Source organism: Tupaia chinensis, unplaced genomic scaffold, assembly GCF_000334495.1.
Source record: "Tupaia chinensis unplaced genomic scaffold, TupChi_1.0 Scaffold000273_1, whole genome shotgun sequence".
NCBI classification, from domain to species: Eukaryota; Metazoa; Chordata; class Mammalia; order Scandentia; family Tupaiidae; genus Tupaia; species Tupaia belangeri.
The window spans coordinates 2,180,574-2,198,109 of record NW_006159755.1 but is presented as its reverse complement, the minus strand read 5'-3'; the positions used below and the strand labels follow the sequence as shown (position 1 = coordinate 2,198,109).

Here is a 17,536-nt window from a genome sequence, read left to right as displayed (position 1 = left end):
AAAAAAAAAAAAAAAAAAAAAGGAAGTGAAGGCAACCAAACACATTTTCAGTCAAATATGTCAACTTATTACCAGAAAACTTTGAATTCTTTTTGAATAAAGAATACACAATGAGGTGACTTGGCAGGATGAAAGACCTGACCTAGCTGTTTATTGCTTTGGGGAAAAGAAAATGAAACTTTGAGGTTGAACTGGCTCTGATTTGACACAGAGTGATCTACGTGGATTCCCTGTAAAGGACCCAATCCCAAAGGTCAGCAGGGTCTGAGCGGCAGAGATCAGAGTGACCAAGAACTTCTCATAGCACTCTCTAAGGGGCAGGCTTGGAGGTCATGTCAGAACCCAGAGCGGCAGGCAAGTGCTTAGGTGGAATGCTCCCCAGGTTCCTGCATGGCCGTTGTGACAGTTCAGTGTTTGAGACCTTCTTACCGGTCACTCGGGATCTTGCTCTCCAGGGCACGAAGAAGAGAGCAGAGACGTTTACTGGACATCCTGGAGATATTCGTTCTCTTATTCCACCAGCACCCCAAAAGAAATGAGGCTTCAGCGCTGGATGGCAGAGTCCTGACCCTATCAGCAAATCCACAAAGCCTAGGCACCAGGTGGTCTACAAGGGCAAGTCCAAGATTCTACTGGTGTTTCCAGGAAAAGAGAGTTCAAGCCTACCTTCACAAAGTACCTCAGCTCTGATGGGATTATCAAGACGTCGGGGGTGACAGGCAGCTGTGCGTAGGTGTAGAAATTTTCGTAGTCAATGGCCATCTCTTCCTGGGGAGGGTAGAGTGGGTAGTAGCTACAAGGATGGGGAGAGACAGTTAGCAGCAGCTAATCCGGGGATTCCTAGATTCTACGTCACTGGCTTCCTTGCTAGCTGCATTCACAGTCTGCCTTTCCCTTTTCTCTGCATCTGGGGGAATAGAATGTAGGTTTATCCTCACGGTATGAAGTTCCCTGGTGGTGGCCCAGTGAAGGCTCTTACCACCACGCCTGCCTGAGCTCTGTGACCCCAGAGCATGACCTTCATGGTCAGCTGATTCCAGTAAATAAGCTCACCTTCTCTGGGTCAGGATGTGCTTCAATATTCGGCTGAATCTGTCTGAAGTTCCAGAAGAACTAGAGAAGGAAGAAAACAAGAAATGGAATGCAGAACTTTGTTTTTCATTCCGTTTCTTTTCACGGACGACTCTAGAAGGAAGCTAAGCAAGGACTGGCTCAATGGTGCAGCAGCACTGAAGACTCCCCAAGCAATCCTGAATCCACGTAGAAGGTCCCAGGTTCTGTTTCCTGGTCAACCTGTACATGACAGGCTTGTGTACTCATAATACTGGCTGGCTGGGAAAAGTTAGAGGGGGAGGATCACGGTGTGAGATTCTTTTTTTTTGGAGAGGTTTTTGCTATAGGGCACATGGGCTCACCAGAAAGACAGTGAGGGAAAATGAGAAATCATCTCCCGGGAGGGATGCCCACGCCACAATTCCTTCTCTTCCATTCTTCTCTTGGGATCTTGGGCACGCATGCACACGTGCCTGGTGTGAGTTTAAGCCACTGACTGAGTCCAGGACTTGAACCGCAGTCGACTACATGGGAGCCCAGCGACTTAGCCATTATGCCAATTGCTGGTCCCACAGCTGTGTGAGATTCTGTTGAGGGCGCTTGTCTCTTTCTCTGTCTCTCTCATAAAAGAAAGAAATTAAAGAGAGAGAAAGAGAAGAGAAAATAATAAAGCTAAGTGGCCAAGACACAGCAACAAGAGGACACCTCTGGGAAAGTTTCCAGACCCACCCATTTGTCTGTTCCGATAAGCGAAAGGAAACAGGAACTGGGTTGAGAGGGGAAAGAGAAGGGATCTCTTGTAATTGGGAAAGAGTAGGGATCTTTTGTAATTGAGATCAAGGAAAGCCATTAGCCAGCACCGTATTGTGCAAGAGGACGCAGAGCCTGAACTGCCAGGGACGAGCAGGTAGCTGGCTGACCCCCCCACCTCATACCTCAGTCCACAAGCACACACCCATCTCGCCTAACACACGGATTGCTTCACATACTCCTTCCCATCAGGGATGAAGGAAGAACTGAACTGCTGAACACACACACAAAACACTTGGCTGTGTCTGCTTCTCTGCAGAGCTACACACTGTTCTGGTAACAAAGCAAACCCTTCGGAGTCACTTTATAGTTCATCTTCCACAAACAGAAACACCCACAGTTGTAATTAGGCCTCAAATTTGGGAACTGAAGAAAAGACAGTAAAGAAAATGTAGATGAGCATCTATGCCTATAAGTTAACTGCGAAGACAGACCATCCATGGTTTTTTGGGGTCTTGAATACTGTTTAGACAAGCAGTACCAAAAACAAATGCATCCACTGCCCCCCTTAAGTAGAAACTCAAATGGCCAAAGGCTTTGGTAGAAACCGCTGCTCTCAGAATTTGCCAGTCGAGTCTGTCAAGCTGTCCCTTGATTTTCTTGGCTAGAAAAGGACCAGGATCCAGAGAGCCAACTACCTTCTTACTGGCCTGGATTATGCTTACCTACTGATCTCCTCGGCCCCCATGTGGAACAGTAGATCCGTGGACGTCAAGCCAAAGATGACTCCGTTTATGGACAGGCTGCAGGGCTCAGATACAAACAGCACTCTCTAACATGAGTAGGGGTAGAAATAAACATTTGCACACCAAAATGAGAATCTTCTTCCCAATAAAGAAGGAGGGGTCTCTAAGGGCATAGGGGGCCAAATCAACACACAGAAAATTCATACACATGTTTGTCTGTTTGAAAATAATAGGCTTTAGGACCCAGCAGGTGGTGTGGTGGCTAAGGCGCTGGACTCCCACAGAGACAACTGTGGTTCGAGTTCCAGACCCAGTGGCTTGAAGTTCATACCAGGCACACATGCACACATGCCCCAAATCCCAGGAGGCAAATGGATTGCAGAGTGGCCACCTCCCTTGGGGGAGGTCATTTCTCACTTTCCTTCTCACTGTCTCCCTAGCAAATGTATGTGTCCTATGGGAAAAACCTAAAAAAAAAGAAAAAAAAGAAAAAGAAAAAAGGTTTCAAGGGCTGGCTCCGTAGCACAGTGGTTAAGGGAGCTGGATCCCACATGGCTGACCATGGTTTGAATCCTGCCCCCCCATGACTTGAAAAACATAATGGGTGTATGTGTGCATGCATGTGTGTGTGTGGTGGTATGACCATGCTTATTTGGAAGATGCTTCCCCCCCTTGATAGAAATTCACATGGCTAGATCTCACATGGCCAACCTGCAGTTTGAATCCTGTACCCAGTGGCTTGAAAAACAGGCTTGGCTTATGTGCATGTGTGCCCAAAATAGCAAGAGGAGAATGGAGGAGACTGGAAGAGGAAAGATTGTGGTATGGCCTTTCCGTGTACGGAGCGATTTCTCTTTCTTCTCTCTATGGTGAGTGCATGTGCCCTATAGCAAAGCAAAAAAAAATATATATATATATTTTTCAAGATTTAGGCTGGAAGCCAGCAGGTGGCGTGGTGGTTAAGGTGCTAGACACTCCCATATGCTCAGGAGGAGAAGCTCTATCACCTACAACAGCTTCTTTCAAACCCTGGCATTGGTGGAGAAGGGACAAGAATCGAGGCTGTCCGTTTCCTGAATAACTTTCTACTTCTAGCTTTGGACTTTTCCTGGAACAGTGACTTTCCTCTCAAGTCCTGGACCTGGTGACTTGCTTTCTCACTCTCCCCCTCTCTCTGTGTCTCTTTCTGGTCAAATTAAAATAAATGAATGATTAAATAAAATAAATAATTCTAAAAATAAAAAGGTTTTTAAAAAAAGATTCAGGCTGTATGCATGTCCCACTTTCCACACTCCACTTCCAGGCCAGGGTTGGGTCATTGTGGTGCACTGAATTCCAGTTGCCTGTTGGTCAAGGAGAGGGTGCTGGTACCTTTCTGTCCTCTTGAGACAAATCAGAGTAGCTGAAAGGCGGCTGTGGGTACACAGGCTCATGGTGCACGTCTCTCAACGACGGGACAAAGACAAGGTGAGAGCCAGAACTGTTGTTAAAAAGCAAACAGGAGAGGAAGGAAAATGAGTGCAACTGAGTCAGAATAGCTGGACAAGAGAGCCGACGTGTCAGAGCTTGATACAAGATCCGGGGAAGAATTTTCAAATTAAACTCTGCTGAGAGAGATGCCATTTCCCATGGGACATTGTTGAGAAACAATCTGTTCTGATTTGTACAGCCATCTTGATCAGGCTTGGGTTGTTTAAGATACTTTCTCACTGCTCTGTGTCGCACTGTACTTTTGGGGAGAGGACTGGAACTACTGTATGAAAGAAAAAAAGGAGAAGATGGGGCCAGCTGGAGACATGGTAGTTAAGGCAGCTGGATCCCACATGGTCAACAGTGTGGTTCGAGTCCCAGGCACGGCAGCTTGAAAACACACTAAGTATGTGTGCACAGATGCCCAAAATCTCTAGCGGAGAAGTGGAGAAAAAGGGATTGTGGCATGCAATCTCCCATGGGAGATGCTTTCTCACTTTCTCTGTCTCTCTGGTATCCACACATGCCCTCAAAAATCAACTAGGCTGGGGCCTCTTTCCTAGGGAGAAACCAGGCATGCTAATCAGCTCCTGAGACTGACTTAGTATTCAGACAATCACACTGAAACTTCTCAACTAACCAAACAATGGGACATAATTACTGGACAAGGAAGACATAGACATTTTCAGATGGATGGGGAAAACATGACTGGCTTCTCGCTGAGCCAACACACTCCTCCCCTCTCACCTAGGGAAGCAAGTTTTCTTTTCCTTAGCAGACTGTCTTGTGAAAATGAAAGAAATATTTAACAGCAACAGTAAAAGCATAGATGACAGCAGATGTTTCCTTTGATGGAAGCAGGAGACTCTCCAGGGTTACAACATCTAAGTGAAGAGCTATAATTCTAGGAGCCAGCTGTTTATTTTCCCCAGGCACACAAAAGAGGAAAGGAAAAAAAGAAAAAAAAAAAACCTGTTTCCTTGGTTCCCTTAATTTCCTGGGCAGAGGGGCCTATTAAAAACCAAACAGGCGTAAAGTGTGACTTTGGAGGCACGTTTAAAATCTACCAATGGCTCTCACTTCTCGTGTTTACAATGTGGCTTTCCCAGGCACAGACATAGGTACTTTCACATGTGATCAAGGTATTGGTGACTGAGCTCACTTATCACTCGTTTGTCAGGCCCATTCAAAGTGTGAACCAAGACTTCTACAACAGAAAAGTCAGAATCTGAGACTAAAGGAACTTTGCATATTTGCTATGACCCCTTTCACACTGAGGTCACTGTAATTATTCAAGGCCACCATTTGGATGTCTAGTAAACAGGCCAGGGTGACTGGAATAGGACAATCAGATCCAGCTCTCAAGCCACAAAGTCTATGATGGATGCAAAGGACTGAGGAGCAGCTGGTTGCCTGCAAAGGATGACTGCTCTGTATCAAAGGAGGCTCTGGAAGAGCAACAGTTAAGGAGGAAACAGTCCTCTTACTCGTGGTTATAAACTAGCTATAGGGGGAGGGATCAGAAAGAAAATTCCAACTATGCTCAGCATTGCACAACTGCATACATCACAGTGGGAAGGCCCTGAGAGCCGCTCCCTCCCCTCAGACAGGATGAGAACTCTGCAGGCTCTGCTTGGCGCCTACTGAGGAGCTTCTTCAGTGGTTCTGGCTTTACTGATAAATCAGCCCAACTTTCTGCATTTCTGACCTCTCAGGAATATGAAGAAATTCTCCACCTGAGAACCATTTATATACTGTTTCTGGAAGGGTGGGGCAGCTCTTCCTGCCCCAGGGCACACAGTGGCTGCAGATGAAAGTGCCTGGTGGCGCTGGGTACTCGCCCCCAGGGTAACAATGCCTGGCTTGTTCTTTGTTTGCATCACTGCTGTCAATACACGGGGTGATGGGTGAGGAGCCAAAAACAAAACCCAACCTCAAATCGAAAAGCACCCAGCCCAGCACTGGGCCCTGCCTAGCCCTAAGGGCTGACAAATGAGGATGTGGCCCTACTCCTGTTCTTTGGTGCCTTATCTCCTGAGAAACTCCAAGCATTCCCTAGGGTCACAGTGCCTGGGGAAGATGAGGAGAGGCACTTATGTTCCCTTCAGTGGAGGGAGGGAGGGAGGGAGAAAGGGGCAGAAAGGGCCACAGCCTGGCCCTGGAATAGCTCCAGCTCTGACTCGGGTAAGTCAGGGGATGTTCTGCCCTGGCTGTGAGGCAACTAGAGTGGCCCTGCTGCCTGTACAAGAAGGTAGTGTTACGACCAATCGACTCTGAGATCAGTTCTCACAGCCAAGGAAGATTATCCATCTCGCTTTAAAAACCACCTTTGTTACAAACTTGTTTTTTAAAAGCTTAGCCTCGGGAAGGTTTGTTTGTTATGAGCTCAGGAGGAGAAGCTCTATCACCTACAACAGCTTCTTTCAAACCCTGGCATTGGTGGAGAAGGGACAAGAATCGAGGCTGTCCGTTTCCTGAATAACTTTCTACTTCTAGCTTTGGACTTTTCCTGGAACAGTGACTTTCCTCTCAAATTAGAACTGCACAGCTCTGTCATCGCTGCTGTGACCTCTCAGTTCCTTCCGTGTGGCCCATGGCAAGGACTCAAGAACCCCACCCTCACTGAGCGTTTCTCCCACTGCTCACTTTTGGCAGCGGTTTGTGGCCCATGGAATGAGGGGAAGCACGGGCTTGGGAGAACTTAGGCTCATCTCACGACAACCACTCACATAATAAGATGTTTGGGGTCTCGTAGGATTTTGTTGTGTACGTTATTGAACACTTCTTAAAATCATCCTGGGAAGATTCTCATGGAATATTAGTTTATATGAAAGGAAGTGAGAAAAGGAAGTACGTAAAGAAGAGAAAGAAAGAGCAAAGGGAGAGGATGGGTAGCCTTTTCCTTTCAAGTATGTTTATCTTTGTGTTTTACAAAGATGCCTCTTAACTTGGCGTCTGTGTACTTGAAGTTCAAGGGTTCTATCTGATCTCGGCAGTTCAAAAGAATAGGAACTGTCATTACTTTTAAACAGCTTCAGTTTCTTAGTGGAAAACCCTAGAAAAACCTAAGAAGCTTAAGGTTCTGTCCAGTATTCTGAATTCTGACCTTCTTGTTCCTTCAATAACTGTTCGCAGACATTGCTTGAAAACGTCTTCAAATGGACTTGTCAGCAGACAGTTCTGCAAGAAAGGAAAGGAGAGAGATTTAGAGGTAGATGTTTGGCATTTATTCTCTTGCTTAATGTTTGCTAGCTGACCCTTAGATGCCAGCAATTGGGCTAGGAGCTAAAGATGCATAATTGAAGATGTGGACAGAGGTCTGTAAGGAACTAGGGGTAGCTGAGGGCAGGAAAGGAGATGGGGGAAGAATTAATCCTCTTAAGTGAAAGCTGAGATAGGATAAAGGAAGAGTGGAATCTTTCCCATGGAAAATAAAAATATCCTGAGATAAAACGTAGGAGGGCCCAGCCCTCAGTTATGGAGATGTCCTGGCCATCCTGGCCATCAAAAGACAAGATGCGAGTTATAGCTTAAAGTAATGGCCAGTCAAGGCACTTTCAAGACAGCACGGTGGAACACCAAGCCTGGTATATTTGTAGCTCCTTTCCCTGCTACCAGCCAGACTTGTACGCTGGTGAAATGAATTCCTCAAGTTTGGTACTTTCATAAAAATGTCCTGCTATATTTTCCTGATTGGTCACGAGGATTAATTTAGATTAAGAGGCACGGTAAATTCCAGAAGATGAAAATAAGTGAGGGCTCCTCTGCATGCAAGCATCCACCTCAAGTCAAGTCACTTACCTCCACCTGTTCGTGCTTAGCATCCAGGAAAGGACCAAACTGCAGATCAGCCCAAGGGGGAGAAACAAAGGCACCAAAAGAACAAATCAGAATTGCACAAGTCTGCGAATGTCTTCAGATAACCTTTTCTGCTGGTTCTCTGCCCAGAGTCCATCTGTCCCTCCCAGGCAGCCCGCAGAGCCTGGGTATAATTAGTGGATGGGGCAGGAAGCACCTAGCCAATTTCACAGGCTAACACAGAGTCCTGGATGGAGGGAGGCTCCCAGGGCCTTATAACCATTACTACTGCCCCCATAACACGGGGCTTTTTTCTAACTCTCTAGACCTAGCAAGGGAAATCAACCACCATGCTGATAGTAGTACTTTCAGCTTTAAAGAGATGAATTCCGACGCTGACGTAGTAAGATATTGGCACAGTTACTATAAAATCAGGGCCAACTCCCTGGCACAGCAGTAACGTACTGTTCAAGAGAAGCCAGACCCACATGGCAACCGCGGTTTAAATCCCTGGTCCGGTCAGCCTGAAATATGCCAGGCATACATGCCAAGTGCCCAAGACCAAGTGGGTTAGACAACCAGAGGAAGGGGATCATAGTATCACCAGATATTACGGAGGGTGCTTGTCTTTCTTTTTCTCCCCTTATTTACAATAGAGCACATGCACATCCATGTGAGAGTGACAGAAAGAGGGAGGGAGGTGAGGGAGGTGAGGGAGAGAGAGAAAGAAAAAGAAAGGGAGAGAGGGAAGCACCCTCCACAGGGTCTGGCCATGCTGCATTCCCCTTCCCTCAGTTCTCCAGCCTACTGGATCTTGGGCTCTCGTGTGTATGCTTGTCATGTTTAGCCTGACTGGGCCGGGGATTTGAACCACAGTCACCAGGTGGGACCCAGCCTCCCCTGAGCAGTGCATTACTGCACAGGTGCTCAGCTTTCTCTCTCGCACAGGCAGGTGCACTTGCTTTATCAGAGGCAAGGGAAAAAAGATACTAGAAAACCAGGGAGGGGTGGCAAAAAAATACTGGGCTTTTAGGTTTAGCAAAGACCAAGTATGCCTCTCCAAAGATGTACATTAAGAACTAAAAAATACTTTTTTAAAAGGAGGAGAGATTGACATGCTTTCTAATAATCTGGACCCTCGTAGAAGCCCAACCCCACAATTTTCCCACTGTGCCTCCTGTCTGAAGCTGTCCAGAAATGCCCCGTACCAGGATGCAGACATCTGGCCGGTCGTGGTTGATGATGGCAAGCAGGTCAAGCAGGGGGTCGTACGTGATGCTGTCAGACGTGGTGTATGGCCCGCAGGCCACCAGGACCATGCTTTGTTCAAACTCTGAGAGAGGAAGGATAGGAAGGTCTTGATTTAGAAGACTGATGTGGAGATGGTGGGAAGAGGGAAGGCAATTAGGGGAAAATGCCATAAGCTTCATCTTATTGAGAGTCTCCTTCTGTGTGTGGCTCTGGGGATCCAAGAGGAGAAAGACCTCATACCTGCCCTCAGAGAATCCTCCACCAGGTGGTGGGGACAGGCAGATACACACATAACTAGAACATGCAGTGAGCACTTTTCCAGCAATGCATGGAAGCAACATAATGAAGATGGCCATCTGGAAACAATTTACTTAGGTAAGATTTGCTTAGACTTCTGGGGATTTTCTGGGAGCAAGGGCAAGGCAGGGTACAGGACGACACTGAGGTTTGTGTGCTTGGCGTTTGGGAGTGTCTGGTGGCCCAGTGTGGTGGAGAGTGTGGGGGACTGAAGAGTCCAAAAAGACAGGTGGGAGTGAAAGACTTCAAGTGAGGGTCACTGGGGATGGGGCACAGGGCACCTGTTTTCTGGCCACCACCATGTGTCAGTCTTTTCCTAACCGTGGCTGTTCTCCTCTTGGAAAATCAGCCCCCTCCCCCACAGAGCATGCTGGTGGGGCTATGAACTGGGTGCTCTGTCTTAGGTGCCCTTGTCTCTGGGAAAGGGGCAAGCATATGACCCAGTCCAGGCCACTCACATGCTCCTTCTGAGATTTAGAATCTTGAACCATCCAAGGACAAAAGGTCAGGGCAGACCTATTCTAGCTAAGATGCCCAAATAAGACAGCTGGGAGATCCCTGATGCCTGGAAATAGAGTTCCTAGGCCCTTATCCTGGTACCTAGCCTGGGTTCCCATCCCTATGTCCAGTTTGTGAGCTATCTGCAATTCCCCTAACAAATTCTCTCTTTAAAAAAAAGTATTAATTTATTATTATTATTATCTAATTTGCTATAGGGCACGTGTGCTCACCAGAGAGAGAAGGAGGGAGGGAGGCAAAGTGAGAAAGCAAGCTGCTAGGTCCAGGACTCAAACCACATTTGGCCATGTGGGAGTCCCACGTGGCTGACTGCACGGTTCAAGTCCTGGGACTGGCAGCATGAGAGAAATACCAGATGCGTGTGTGTGCCTAAAACCCCGAGAGAAAAGGAGATTGTGGTGCAACCATCCTCCCGGGGTTTTTTTCTCACTTTATCTGTTTTTCTGGTGAGCATATACACCTTACTGCAAATTAAAAGAAAAGAAGAAAAGGAAGAAGTTTGTTAAGGACCTATTAAAAGGCTTCCTGGTACCCCTATCATGTAATTTCTCTTATTATCTTAACTTGATTTAATGTCACCATGCCACCTTTGTTCCCATAGATACATATTTTCTAGTAGAATATGCAATGCCATAAACTCCTAAATTTCATTCCTGATTCAAAGTCATCTCTAAGAAAGACCCTGAACACTGTTTATGTGTACGGAGTATTGACAACATGATAGTGTAAACCATCCTGATAGTGTTGCAATTTGTTTACAAAAGTGCTTTGAAAATAATTTTTTTTTTGGAGAGATTTTTGCTATAGGGCATGTGTGCTCGCCAGAAAGACAGAGAGAGATAGAGATAGAAAGCGATAAATCACCCCCCAGGGGGATGGCCACACTGCAATCCCTTCTCCTCCATTCTCCTCTTGGGATCTTGGGCACGCATGCACATGTGCCCAGCATGAGTTTAAGTCACCAGATCTGAAACTCGAACTATGGTCGACTACATGGGAATCCAGAGACATAGCCATTACGCTATCTGCTGGTTCCGTGCTTTGAAATATTTTAAAGCAAAGTTTGACAAAATTTCTTTTTGCTTTTTTCCTTTTGAGATTAGTTATCAATTAATACTAGGCTTTCTTTTATTTTATAATAATTATTTTACTTAACTTTGTTATTATTAGTATTTTCCATTTGATCAGAGACAGACAAAGAGAGAGAGGGAAAGTGAGAAAGTAAGCCACCAGGTCTGGGACTTCAACCATGGTTGGCTATGTGGGAGTCTGGCACCTATAATCACCATGCCACCTGCTGGCCCCAGTACTAGACTTTCTTAGGAACTTCTTTTTTTAATAATTTATTTTTTATTTTTCTTTATTCATAATAGATTGTGTGTGAATGCACTTAAGAGTGAGACTGAGAGAGAGAGGCACTTCTATAGGAGCTGATCAAGCCGTGAACCCCTCCCTTCCGTCCACTACCCTGTTGGATCTTGAATATGCATTACGTGCCCAGAGTGTTTTAGGCTGACTGGGCCAGGGATTCAAACCACAGCTGCCATGTAGGATTTGGCTTCTCTTGAACAATGCATTACTCCTCTGCATTAAGGCTAGCCCTTTTACAGAAAAAAAAAATTTTTAAAGAGATTTGTGCTCACTAGAGAGAGAAAGAGAGAGAGAGAGAGAGAGAGAGAGAGAAAGAAAGGGATAAATCACCCTCCAGGAGGATGGCCACACTGCAATACCTTATCCATTCTCCTCCAGGATTTTGGGCATGTACCCATATGTGCCTGGCGTTGAGTTTTAAGCTGCTGGGTCCAGGACTTGAACCATTGTTGACTATGTGGGAGCCCAGTGATGTAACTATTATGCCATCTGCTGGCCCCTAACTTTTTTTTTTTTTACATTTTAGAATAACTTCAGGAAAATTATAAAGATATTACAGGGCTCCTGTATTTTTCACCCAGTGTCACCTAATGTTAACATCTTTTGTACTACTGTACACTTGTCAAAATTAAGGCATTACTGCTAGTATATCACTATGAATGCAAATGACTTTATTCGCCCACACTAGTTTTTCTACTAATGTCCTCTTTCTCTTCCAGGATCCAAGTAAGATACCACATTGCATTAAAAAAAAAAATCATTTTAAAGTTGCATCATTTTTCTATTCAAATCTTCAAATATCTGCTAAAAATATCTGCTAAAAATGAGTCTTTAAATGACATGCTTTGTGCAGTTAGTCTTTAAATGATTATACTCACTAGGCTCAGACTCTTGGCCTTGTGACAAATGGCCTGTGGATCTGGCTGTGGCCTTGCTGCTCTTTTTTTTTTTTGGAGAGGTTTTTGTTATAGGGTGCGTGTGCTCACCAAAAAGACAGAGAGAGACAGAGAGACAGAAAGCAAGAAATCACCCCCCAGGGGGGATGGCCACGCCGTAATCCCTTCTCCTCCATTCTCTTCTTGGGATCTTGGCATGCACGCACATGCACCCGGCGTGAGTTTAAGTCACTGAGTCCGGGACTTGAACCACGGTCGACTACGTGGGAGTCCAGCGACATAGCCATTATGCTAACTGCTAGTCCCTGGCCTTGCTGCTCTTTAACATGTCACTCTCTAACAACTTCTGCAGCTTTCTTGCAGCCCAAGGAAATGCACTCCTGGCCCAGGTTTACCACCTTCATCGTTAGCAAAAAACTTTTTTTTGAGGTTTTTGCTATAGGGCACATGCGCTTGCCAGGAAGACAGAGAGAGACAGAAAGCGAGACATCACCCCCCAGGAGGGATGGCCATACCGCAATCCCTTCTCCTCCATTTTCCTCTTGGGATCTTGGGCATGTACGCACATGCCCGGTGTGAGTTGAAGCCACCGGGTCTACGACTCAAACTGCGGTTGATTACATGGGAGTCCAGCAACATAGCCATTACGTTAACTGCTGGTCCCGCAAAAAAACATTTTTGAACCAAAACTTACCTCTGTCCTCTTCGGTGGGCTGATAAAATGGAAGCGGTACACCCTTAAAAAAGGACAAAAGCTCAACTCAGGTTTTACATCAGGTACTGAATTGGTAATAAAAGGGGTGTTCACAGGCGTGCAGTGGGAGGATAATAGGGAAGAATGAAAGAGAGGGCAAAGGATGGGCCTTGATCTTGCTCCTGGGAGTGAACAGCCCCCAGAGGTGATGGGACCTGCCAGGTTTCTATACTGCTGAGAGTGGCAAAGAAGTCAAGGACTAAAAGGTTACTGCTAAACTCTCATGAAATGTCTAGCAACGCGTGGGAGGGAAACAGGCGCCTGGAATATCAGTATGCTTCTAGACAAGGATGGGAGAAAAGGGTGTCTTGCTACTTTTCCTGGCATTCTACGGAAATCTCTGGAGGACTGTTGTCTAGACCAGGGATAGGCAAACTACAACCTGTTGGCTAAATCTGGCTGCAGTCCACTTTTGGGGATAATGTCTTACTGGAACCCAGCCAGACTCATTCATTCACAAGTCATCTAAGGCTACTTTTGCACCACAATGGCAGGGGTGAGTCACCGTGACATATGGCTTGCAAAGCCTAAAATATTTACTTCTTTGCTCTTACTAGAAACAATTTGCTAACCCCTGGCCTGGAGGTAGGTACCCACTCTAACAGCTAGAGAAATGACTAGCAAGGATGTTTCTAGGACGGGGGAGTGCACGTACTGTGCCTGGAGCAAACCAGGAGGGAAGGCGGGAGGACCACTGTGTACCTCGTAGAGTTTGGTGGCCACAAGTTTTCTACCAGTGGTGTTGATTCCTTCCATAATTACAACCTAAAAGACAAGAATCAAGAGGGACCAGCAGTTAGCATAGTGGCTATGTCGCTAGACTCCCATGTAGTCGACTGCAGTTCAAGCCCCGGACCCCAGTGGCTTAAACTCACACCGGGCATGTGTGCGTGCGTGCCCAAGATCCCGAGAGGAGAATGGGAGAGAAGGGATTGCGGCGTGCTCATCCCCCCTAGGGGGCGATTTTTCACCTTCTGTCTCTCTATCACTCTGTCTCTCTGGCGAGTGTATGTACACTATAACGAAAGACAGAAAGCGAGACATCACCCCCCAGGAGGGATGGCCATACCGCAATCCCTTCTCCTCCATTTTCCTCTTGGGATCTTGGGCATGTACGCACATGCCCGGTGTGAGTTGAAGCCACCGGGTCTACGACTCAAACTGCGGTTGATTACATGGGAGTCCAGCAACATAGCCATTACGTTAACTGCTGGTCCCGCAAAAAAACATTTTTGAACCAAAACTTACCTCTGTCCTCTTCGGTGGGCTGATAAAATGGAAGCGGTACACCCTTAAAAAAGGACAAAAGCTCAACTCAGGTTTTACATCAGGTACTGAATTGGTAATAAAAGGGGTGTTCACAGGCGTGCAGTGGGAGGATAATAGGGAAGAATGAAAGAGAGGGCAAAGGATGGGCCTTGATCTTGCTCCTGGGAGTGAACAGCCCCCAGAGGTGATGGGACCTGCCATTTTTCTATACTGCTGAGAGTGGCAAAGAAGTCAAGGACTAAAAGGTTACTGCTAAACTCTCATGAAATGTCTAGCAACGCGTGGGAGGGAAACAGGCGCCTGGAATATCAGTATGCTTCTAGACAAGGATGGGAGAAAAGGGTGTCTTGCTACTTTTCCTGGCATTCTACGGAAATCTCTGGAGGACTGTTGTCTAGACCAGGGATAGGCAAACTACAACCTGTCGGCTAAATCTGGCTGCAGTCCACTTTTGGGGATAATGTCTTACTGGAACCCAGCCAGACTCATTCATTCACAAGTCATCTAAGGCTGCTTTTGCACCACAATGGCAGGGGTGAGTCACCGTGACATATGGCTTGCAAAGCCTAAAATATTTACTTCTTTGCTCTTACTAGAAACAATTTGCTAACCCCTGGCCTGGAGGTAGGTACCCACTCTAACAGCTAGAGAAATGACTAGCAAGGATGTTTCTAGGACGGGGGAGTGCACGTACTGTGCCTGGAGCAAACCAGGAGGGAAGGCGGGAGGACCACTGTGTACCTCGTAGAGTTTGGTGGCCACAAGTTTTCTACCAGTGGTGTTGATTCCTTCCATAATTACAACCTAAAAGACAAGAATCAAGAGGGACCAGCAGTTAGCATAGTGGCTATGTCGCTAGACTCCCATGTAGTCGACTACAGTTCAAGCCCCGGACCCCGGTGGCTTAAACTCACACCGGGCATGTGTGCGTGCGTGCCCAAGATCCCGAGAGGAGAATGGGAGAGAAGGGATTGCGGCGTGCTCATCCCCCCTAGGGGGCGATTTTTCACCTTCTGTCTCTCTATCACTCTGTCTCTCTGGCGAGTGTATGTACACTATAACGAAAACCTCTTAAAAAAAAAAAAGAAAAAGAAACAAAACAGGATTCCTAAGCTGGGGAGGTCTGGGATTAATTATTTTGACGCAATTTTAAAGTACTGTCTTACTACCCTCATTTTGTAACTGTAAACTTAGGACATTTTTCTAGAAAACAAGTTAAGGGCATTGTATTAGTAATAATAATTATGCTATCCATGCATGATCTAATTTCCACAACAACGCTATGAGGTAAGAAACATTTTTTCCCCACTTAATGAAACTGAAAACATTGTGGCTTATACAGTTAAGTCCCCTGCCCCCAGCCACACACCTTGTAGATAGAGCTGGGACTTAGAATTGGCAGTAAGAGTCCAAGTTCCGACTGACAGTGTACAGGGAAAAACTGGACTCCCTAGTACAGTCTCTGCTCTTGGGGCTAAGGTGTCAGAGGCGGAAACCCAGGAGTCCACGCTGGGCACACTACAGATATAAACAGCCCACCTGCACAGCAGCGGAGAGTCCTCTAATCTCACCTGTCCAGGGAACAGAGAATATTCTTTGAGTTCAGATAAGTCCACTGGAATTTGAGCGCCTGAAGAATGTTCCCGATCTCCCTCAAGAATTACTGACTTGTTGTTCAGCTTCCCGTTGCTATCACAGCCGATCTGGCCCAGCAGAGTGACAGGCTCCTACCGAAGGAAGGTAGCAATATGAGAATGGCAGTCTTGAGGAGGAGCCCAAAATCTGAAGTCAACAGGGTGAATAGCAAAACAAACCCCAAACAACAACACTGGCTTGGCAAGGCATCACTGTGACCTTGAGGTGACCACGACATCATCACTGACTCAGGTGGAAGAACCCTAACGGGACATCCAGTCCACCCACCCAAGACCCTCTAATTGTGATGGGAACTTGCCTCCCCACCAAGGCAGCCCAGTGCACTTTGGATAACCACAATAACAGCTAACGCTTACTGAGCTGACTAAATACCGACCACTGCTTGACATGTTTACATGTATTAACTAATTTAATCTTCACAACTGTAAGGTGGATGTTACTGCACTCATTTTACAGATGAGGAAAAGGAATAATGGTCAGGTTAGCTAATTTAGTCAAAATTAAACTGTGGGTGAAACCTGGGTTTGAAGTCAAGAAGTTTGACTCCAGGGTCATACCCTTAACACACACACCACATTGCCTCTTAGCAGGAAGTTTTTCGTTATAATGAGTTGAAATCGCTCTCCCATGGCTTCCTCTGTCCTTTCCCCACCCTTGGGAGCAAAGAGAGGAAGTCTAATCTGCCCACATGACTGTGCATCCTGCCTCCCCTCCGCTACTTCCTCTCAATTCCTCTAAAACTTCCTTAAATGACGTGGTTTTGCATTTCTTTGTCATTGTTCATTTTTCTCTAGATATAAACACGTGACAAAGGAAACTTACACAATCTTCCAATCTTCCTTAGATTAAAAGACACGTTACAGAGAAAACACTGGTTCATATGCCAGATTAAACCATGATGTGAAGATCCTACTGGCAGCAGTTGGTCTGTGGTGACAGAGACCAAACGAGGGGAGACCGTGAGTCGCTGCTTAAGGAACCTCTGGAAGCCCCATCCCTGTTGCTGGCTTAGAGCTGGATACCGGATGCTTCTGTTTGTGGGAAATCTCTAAGGGGCAACGTGCTTCACCACTAAGGGAGAACAAGGCCTTTCATCTTTGCTGGTGTGGAAGACGCCAATCCAGGTGGGAAGAAAATAACTCACTGGCAACGAAACCGAGGGGCACTTACATATAAATCTTTCTTCAGAAGGACCCATTTTACCAAATTCGGCCGAGATAGAGATTCTAACCAGAACGTAGACAAGAAGTAAAAAAGGAAGCAAGAGGATGCCTCTTCACGATCGAGTTAGAAGCGTATCAGTTGGTGTGAACACAGGACAACTCTTACTTGTGCTGGCATTAGTAGAGGAGTAAAAGCCTCAATCTTATAATGTTCCTTGAGTTCACTGCCAAGTTCTTCTATCTTACAGGTCAAAACTGTAATCCCAGAGGTAAAAAAGAAAAGTGTTGTGTTAAGACATTTCACTTGCCAAGAAGAGAAAATACAGTACACTATAAAACATTAGTTAGAGGGCCAGCAGATGGCGTAGCAGTTATGTCGCTGAACTCCCACATGATTGACCGTGGTTCGAGTCCTTGTCCTTGTGGTTTGAAACTCACGCCAGGCCCAAGATCCTGGGAGGAGAACGGAGAAGGGATTGTGTTGTGGTCATACCCCCTGGGGGATAATCTCTCACTGTCCCTCTCACTGTCTCTGTATCCATC

The 17,536-nt window shown here is 46.3% G+C and overlaps 1 protein-coding gene across 5 annotated transcripts in view; it reads right to left on the bottom strand.

Annotated features, from left to right (window-relative positions):
* The window catches only part of POLA2 (DNA polymerase alpha 2, accessory subunit), a 35,349-nt gene that overhangs the window by 1,591 nt on the left and 16,222 nt on the right, over positions 1 to 17,536 (bottom strand). For 2 of the 5 annotated variants that reach the window (XM_006149883.3, XM_027772430.1), the window contains exons 7-17: positions 17,160 to 17,248; positions 15,746 to 15,901; positions 14,916 to 14,978; positions 14,154 to 14,196; positions 9,026 to 9,150; positions 7,821 to 7,859; positions 7,126 to 7,199; positions 3,921 to 4,029; positions 2,529 to 2,635; positions 1,054 to 1,113; positions 667 to 793 (exon numbers count right to left, since the gene is read on the bottom strand). In XM_006149883.3, the coding sequence (XP_006149945.1) occupies positions 667 to 793; positions 1,054 to 1,113; positions 2,529 to 2,635; positions 3,921 to 4,029; positions 7,126 to 7,199; positions 7,821 to 7,859; positions 9,026 to 9,150; positions 14,154 to 14,196; positions 14,916 to 14,978; positions 15,746 to 15,901; positions 17,160 to 17,248 (992 nt within the window). Of the gene's footprint in view, positions 1 to 666; positions 794 to 1,053; positions 1,114 to 2,528; positions 2,636 to 3,920; positions 4,030 to 7,125; positions 7,200 to 7,820; positions 7,860 to 9,025; positions 9,151 to 12,845; positions 12,889 to 14,153; positions 14,197 to 14,915; positions 14,979 to 15,745; positions 15,902 to 17,159; positions 17,249 to 17,536 lie in introns of all 5 variants that reach the window. The other 3 variants (XM_027772429.1, XM_027772431.1, XM_027772432.1) reach the window with 3 other exon arrangements.